General features: G+C 40.7%; 1 protein-coding gene across 4 annotated transcripts in view; it reads left to right on the forward strand.

Annotated features, from left to right (window-relative positions):
* Utrn (utrophin) overlaps positions 1-7,389 on the forward strand; it is a 538,848-nt gene that overhangs the window by 474,959 nt on the left and 56,500 nt on the right. For all 4 annotated transcript variants that reach the window (XM_055627734.1, XM_055627735.1, XM_055627736.1 and 1 more), the window contains 2 exons: positions 1,276-1,433; positions 3,661-3,827. In XM_055627734.1, the coding sequence (XP_055483709.1) occupies positions 1,276-1,433; positions 3,661-3,827 (325 nt within the window). The remainder of the gene's footprint in view (positions 1-1,275; positions 1,434-3,660; positions 3,828-7,389) is intronic.

The following is a 7,389-nucleotide window of genomic DNA, read 5'->3' on the forward strand; positions in this document are numbered from 1 at the left end:
AAGGGAATATCTTACAGAGATCATAAGACTAACTGGTGTATATGAATTTGTAGTATTTTAGAACGTTATTTTAGAAATCATGAAATTTGCAGGCAAATGGTGGGATCTAGAAAAGATCATCCTGAGTGAAATATCCCAGAAGGAGAAAGACAAACACGGTATATACTCACTTATATAGACCTATAAGATATGATAAACATAATGAAATCTATACACCTAAAAAAGATAATCAAGAGAGCGGACATGGGGTAAGATCCTCGTTTTGAAAGACAGATGGGATGCGCATTGAACATTGACAGGAGTCTACTGAGCGCATTTGAAAAACTCTAACTAGCAGTGTTTTCAAAGCAAAGACTCATGACCAAACCTTTGGCAGAGGACAGGGAATCATAAGAAAGAAGGGGAGTTAGTCTGATGAGGAAAGGATAGGAGCTCCACAAGGACCAAATATATCTGGGCACAGGGTCTTTTCTGAGACTGACATGCAAGCAAGGATGAATGTAACCTAGAACCTCTGCTCAGATGTAGCCTGTGGTAGCTCAGTAACCAATTGGTTTCCCATAGTAAGGGGAACAAGGACTATTTCTAACAGGAACTCAATGACTGGCTCTTTGGCCTCCCCACCCCCCAAGGGAGGAGCAGTCCTGTTAGGCCACAGAGGAGAGCTTTGCAGCCAGTCCTGAAGATACCTGATAAAACAGGATCAGATGAATGGGGAGGTGGTCCCCCCTATCAGTGGACTTGGCAAGGGGCAGGGTGGAGATGAGGGAGGGAGGGAGGGACTGGGAGGGAATGAGGGATCGGGACATGGCTGGGATACAGAGTTAATAAAATGTAACTGATAAGAAAAAAATAAAATTCAAAAAACAAACAAACAAAAGGCTTGAATATGCATTGCTCAATGCATTGCTGCTTCAGCCCCTTTGCACTGAATACATGTTGATATAGGCTAGCTTCTAGTAGTTTGAAAAAGTTAATTATATAAAATTTATTAAATATATTTTGAGATGAAAAAAAAAAAGAACGTTATTTTAGTTGACCTGATTGTATGTATTGACCTACGACATAAGGTTATTCTAAGACACGTGGCTCATATGGTCCTGGTTACAGATAGAAGATTAAGAGCCTCAGAACTGAACAGGCACCTGGTCTGGATCATGTCCCTTACTGTTTGTTTTGTTTTGTTTTGTTTTTATGTTTATATAGTTCAGTTCACATCACCAACAATAAGGCTTTGAGTAGCAGATGGTGACATCTTGTTTTCCCTCTTTGTAGGTCTGTTTAAGGAGGTGGCAGGGCCCACAGAGATGTGTGACCAGCGGCAGCTTGGTCTGTTGCTGCACGATGCCATCCAGATCCCTCGACAGCTGGGGGAGGTAGCAGCCTTTGGGGGCAGTAACATTGAGCCCAGTGTTCGCAGCTGCTTCCAGCAGGTAAGCATGGGCATCCGGGGTGTGTAGAATGTGCTGACAAAGGGACATGAAGATGTTCCCAAGAAGGGAATCAGTTAGCAGTACGAGCCCTGTTAATGTTTTGTTTCTTCAGGCACATTTGATTTCAGAAATAGTAAAACCTGGATAGATATCTTTTTCATGAAGTATAAACTGAAGTACAATGTCTGAATTGCAACACCCTGGCTCTGGCCTCCTTTATTGTCACCTGTCCCCCTGTTCTTAGCTTTCCATGAACTCACTTTATTCTTGATGCCTGCATTCACACCCTTAGATATGTGTCTTCTGTTTAGAATGTTCTTCCTTTTCTGTACACACTCTCTTTTGCTCATTCTGTCATCTTTCCATGTTGCTTAGCTCTTGGGTGCTCTGAATGTCCTCCTCAGGCCCTCTCTGATGAGGATACTCTCTCTACTCTAACGTCATCTTCTCCCTAATGCTCACTACAGGATGACATCGTACTGAGTTGTGCAATTAGTTGTTTAGTATTGCTTCTCCCTTGCACACCTAAGCTTCTTGAAGACAAAAGATGTATCATTCACATATATAATCTGCTCATGCTGCTGTAGCAGAATATATGAACTGAGTGGCTTATAGATAACGGACATGGATTCCTCAGTTTTAGAGGCTGAGAAACTGATGATCAAGGTTCCAGCAGGTTTGACATCCTCAACGAAGGATCTCTGACAGCATATGCTTGTTGGTGGACTTTTTATTCCTTCAATAAGCAAACATGTATCAGAGTCAATATGAAGTCCAATGTATTATGAAGGGATATGCAACCATCAGAATGTTTATGTTCTTCTGAAGGGCATGCTTATTGAAGGAATAAAAATGCCTTAATGTTCTCTCTAGAGATCTTTTAAAATATATTACAAAAGCAGTCATCTTCTCTTAAAAAGTATATACAAATACACAGAGAATCATGTATAAAGTTTTATGCTGATATGAGTTGCTAATTTTCACCTGGGCAAGAGCTACAGTTTCTTTTTAAATGCTTACTGTGCATAAGCACATTTATAAATGCTACTGATGTCATCCATATGCATAAAGTTAGAAGCCTACAAGATATTTTTCCAAAGCATAGCCAATGATTTATCACTGCTGAGAAAAATAATGCTCACACTGTATCTTTGAGGATACTCAATGTCATGGGTTATTACATTTTATAATGGCCTTTTTTCTTATTTTAGAAATAAAAAAATACTAATTTTTTTCTAAATATGATTTATAGTCATATATGTCAGTTCACAGAATGACCTCAACCACAGTAGGAAAAAACATTCGGGAAAATTTACCTCTGCTGTTCCACACAATCCCTCAGTATTAGGATTTGAGAAGACTTGAGATGCCTCATATGATCTATCTTGATAAACTGGAGAGCCTGCAAAATGTTTTTGTATTAGTCCGCCTCCAGTGTGACAGCGTGACATAACAGGGTCAGGACGCAGCACTTGTAAAGGCCTTCCACTTTGTTTGGTCACCAGTGAGTCCTCACCTTTATATGTTTACCATCTTAGATAAGTATATGTTATAGAATTAAAGGGTACCTATGGAAAGCTTACCTGGAAATGTGTGGCTTTTTATGTTGTGCTCTTCTTTTTCTTTTATTTAGGCATTGAGAGGCTAGGTAGATGGCTCAGCTGTAAAGGGCTTGCTGTGTAAGCATGAGGACCTGAAGCTGTATCTCTATAACCCGCTCAGTCTGGTGCAGTGGTACATGGCACATGCTTGTAATCCCAGTATGGTGGTGGCAGGGACAGGAAGGAGGACCCTGGGGGTTCATTGGCCAGCTAATCTAGCCTATCTCTGAGTTCCAGGCTAATGAGAGACCCCGTCTTAAAAGTAAGATGGAGAGTACTTGGGGAATGAAACCTAAGGTTGACCACCGGCCTCTACATGCATGCAAACTTACATGAAAGTGAACCTGTGTGTGTGCTCAGTAAAAAACACACAAATAAAAAATAAAAGTTGAGCATTAAGGAATTGGTTCTCTTTCCCCATTGCCTCTTCTGTATGACAATGGCTGCCTTTTTTTCCACCTGCAGTTTTTCTAATTTTAGTTTCTAGAATTTTCTTATCTTGAAGAACCTGTTTGTGACTTCACTAAATTGGAGTCATGTGGCATTTCTCTTATGCAAATTTGCAGCAGCAACACCTGCTCCAGCTTCAATGAAGAGCTGTTCTTCACTTTCTGTCTCTTCCCCAGAACAACAACAAGCCAGAGATCAGTGTGAAGGAGTTTATTGACTGGATGCGTTTGGAACCACAGTCCATGGTGTGGTTGCCGGTTCTGCATCGTGTGGCAGCTGCTGAGACTGCAAAACATCAGGCCAAGTGCAACATTTGCAAAGAATGTCCAATTGTTGGGTTCAGGTGAGATGCACTAACAAACTAGAACCCAGTGGTTTCTGTTCTCCTTGTATGTTCTCATAGTAGGCTGGTCATCCCTTCCCATTTATTCTGGCTTGGTGGCTAGCTTCTTGAGTGCATTGTGCTCATCACCATCCATCTTTCTAAAGTGGAATTCCTTCTCATTGCCTATATACAAACTTATTATTGTTCTTATAGTTATTTATAACACTTTAGTCCAGAATAGGGAAGTTTTGTAAATATCTTTTTACTGAGGCCATAGGAATGTTCATGCAGAAAAATTGAATTATAGATTGAATAACTGAGTTATAGTTCTCAACAAATTTGTTGCCTGTTCCAAGTTGTTTGGGGTCAAACTTAGTAAGATGGAAGCAACATGTAAAATATGAACTGAGAAGTCATCAGATAACTCGATTTTATTTCTGCTAAGTTTGGTGTGATCAATCCTACTTTTTCTTTGCCCATTATTAAACTGCTAAAGTATGTACTTTTTCTCCATCCCCCACCTTTTCTTCTGTGTGTGTGTATGTACATACTTCTGGATATGATTGCATGTTCATGGAGACCACAGGTTGACACCAAGTATCTCCATCTTCCTCAGCTGCTCTCCATCTTATTTTCATACAGAACTCTTACTGAACCTGGAGCTTGAATTCAAATAGGTTGAATAGCAAGCCCCAGGCATCTTTCTGTCTCCACTTCCCTAGTATTATGATTACTAGGGCCAGCATTACTTATGTCAGTTTTGAAGGACCTGAACTCAGATTCTCATGCTTGTCTGAGCCAGGCCTGCCAGGCTCCATCCATCTTATAGTGTTCTCATTGTGTCAAGGTCATTGACTTACGACTTTAGAGGAGTCTATGTAGGAACTATGTACAATGGTTGTCACAAGGTGAAGTGTTTATTCACCTTTCTTTTATTTCCTCTTGAGTAAGTGTGCATTAGACCTCCTAAAACATGTCCAGAGCAGTATATGTTTTAAGCAGAAGACAGCAGTCTCATTTTATTATTGCCCATCAATTATTAGTTATGGTCAGCCTGATACAGTAATGCACTAAGCCTACAAGTAACATTGAACTTTTCTGTAAATTGGAGACATGAGAAGTGTGGGTGTGTGAGTAAATGTAAGATTTATTTTTATTTATGTGTGTGTGTGTGTGTGTGTGTGTGTGTGTGTGTGTGTGTGTGTGTGCGAATGAGTGTGTGCGTGTATGCATGTATGTTGTTGGAGGCCCGAGGACGGTGACAGATTTTTTGAGTTGGAGTTTGCAGTTATAATCTATCCAGCATGGGTGCTGGGGACCAAACTTGGGTTCTCTGGAAGAGTAACAAGCACTCATATGCACCAAGCCACGTCTGCAGCTTGTCTGTGCCAAACTTTTGTGAAAATGCCAGAGTTTTCTAATCATTACTTCCAAACTGAATTTAAATTTTTTTCTCAGTTTATTTATTTTATGTGTATTATATTGTACATGCAGTGCCCATGGAGGTCAGAAAGTATGTCAAATCCCTTACAGCTGGAGTTACAGATGGTTGTGGATGCTGGAATTGAACCTGCATCCTCTGGAAGTACAGTCAATGCTCTTACCTGCCGAGCATCTCTCCAGTCCCTCCAAATGAATCTTAATGAAATCTTAGATGTACAGGGTATTTAAAAGCTGAGAACTGCTTCAGTTAAAATTATACACAGCTGGTCAATAGCAGCATGCATGAATGAGAGGCTTCATCTCTTTTCATGTAAGCAAAATGCAAAGATAGACAACCCAAGAATGGGGCTGCACGGGCACCTTGATTCTCAGCTCTGCCTTTATAATCTCTGCTATCCTAAACCTGTGACTTGAATTTTTTCAGTGACAACCCACTAGCAAATTGACTCATCCAGATGGATGTCCCTTCTGTCTTTAGTAAGGAGGTAAAAGGAATGCTCTTCTTCCCAGTTGAGTCAGCCCCTAAAATCCCACTGGGAACACTGCCCAGGACGTCATCCTGGGTTTTCCTGCTTACCACCACCAGCAAGCAAGACTGAGAAATGTCATTGCTAAAATATGCTGACAGTACAAGATTTCTTACTGGTGAAGAATACGAAAGAGCTGTCAGCGCTAAACCAGATTCTACTGAGGAAAGATGATGTCGATCATATTTGTCAAAACACATTTGCATCTGTTTATCATATTTTATTGCATGCCTGCATATAATTCTCAGTAATAAATGACTTTTAAATAAAATATTATAAAACTTACCTTAGGAACAAGGTATATACCTTCCTCCACAAGGATTCCTCCAGAATCCTTTTTAATAAATAAATAAATTACAAAATTTACTTTGTCCCCATCATTGGTAAGATTAACTGTCACTTCTAAAGTGACACTGAGTTCTTTATATATTCTGCATATTAACCCTCTGTCAGATGCTGGTGGGAGTGCAAACGTACACAACCACTTTAGAAATCAATCTAGTGCTTTCTCAGAAAAACTGGCCCTATCGCAAGACGCAGCAGTATCGCTTCTGGCATGTACCATAAAGATGCTCCACCATACAACAAGGACATTTGCACAACTATGTTCATAGCAGCTTTATTTGTAATAGCCAGAATCTGGAAACAATCCAGATGTCCCTTAACTAAGGAATGTATACAGAAATTGTGGTATATTTACACGATATAATACTACTCAGCAATTAAAAACAAGGAAATCATGAAATTTGCAGGCAAATGGATGGAACTAGAAAAGATCATCCTGAGCGAGGTAACCCAGAAGCAGAAAGACACACATGGTATATGCTCACTTATAAGCAGATATTAGCCATATGCTATAGGATAAACATACTAAAATCTACAGACCTAAAGAAGCTAAACAAAAAAGAGGACCCTAGGGAAGATGCTTAAATCTCAATCAGAAGGGCAAACAGGATGGGCATCTGAAGGGGTAGAAGGGAGGGAACATGATGGGGGCTTACTACAGATGTCCTCTGAAAGACTCCACCCAGCAGGGAATAGAAGCAGATCACAGCCAAACTTTGGGCAGAGTGCAGGGAGTCTTATGGAAAAAGGGGGATGGGGATAGAAAGACTCCAAGGGGACAGGAGTTCAAGGAGACCAACAATGCCAAAAAACCTGGGGCCAAGGGAGCCTGCAGAGACTGATGCATCAATCAAGGACCATTCATGGAGAGGACCTAGACCCCCTGCTCAGGTATATCCCATGACAGCTCAGACTCCAAGTGGGTTCCCTAGTAAAAGGAGCAGGGGGAGTCTCTGCCATGAACTCGGTTGCCTGCTCTTTAATCACTTTCCCTTGGTGGTGTGTACCAACCCACAGAGGAAAAGGATCCAGGCAATCTTGCTGGGACATTATAGGATAGGGTCAGATAGTAGGGAAGGAGGACTCCCCTTTTTCAGTGCATTAGGGGAAGGAGATGGGGGTAAGAGGGAGAGAGAGTGGAACCGGAGGAGATGAGGGATGGGTGTATAGTCAGGATACAAAGTGAATAAATTGTATGTATAAATAAAGATAGATAGATAGATAGATAGATAGATAGATAGATAGATAGATAGATAGATAGATAG

Source organism: Psammomys obesus, unplaced genomic scaffold (genome assembly GCF_907164565.1).
Source record: "Psammomys obesus unplaced genomic scaffold, mPsaObe1.curated_primary_1811, whole genome shotgun sequence".
Classification (NCBI taxonomy): Eukaryota; Metazoa; Chordata; class Mammalia; order Rodentia; family Muridae; genus Psammomys; species Psammomys obesus.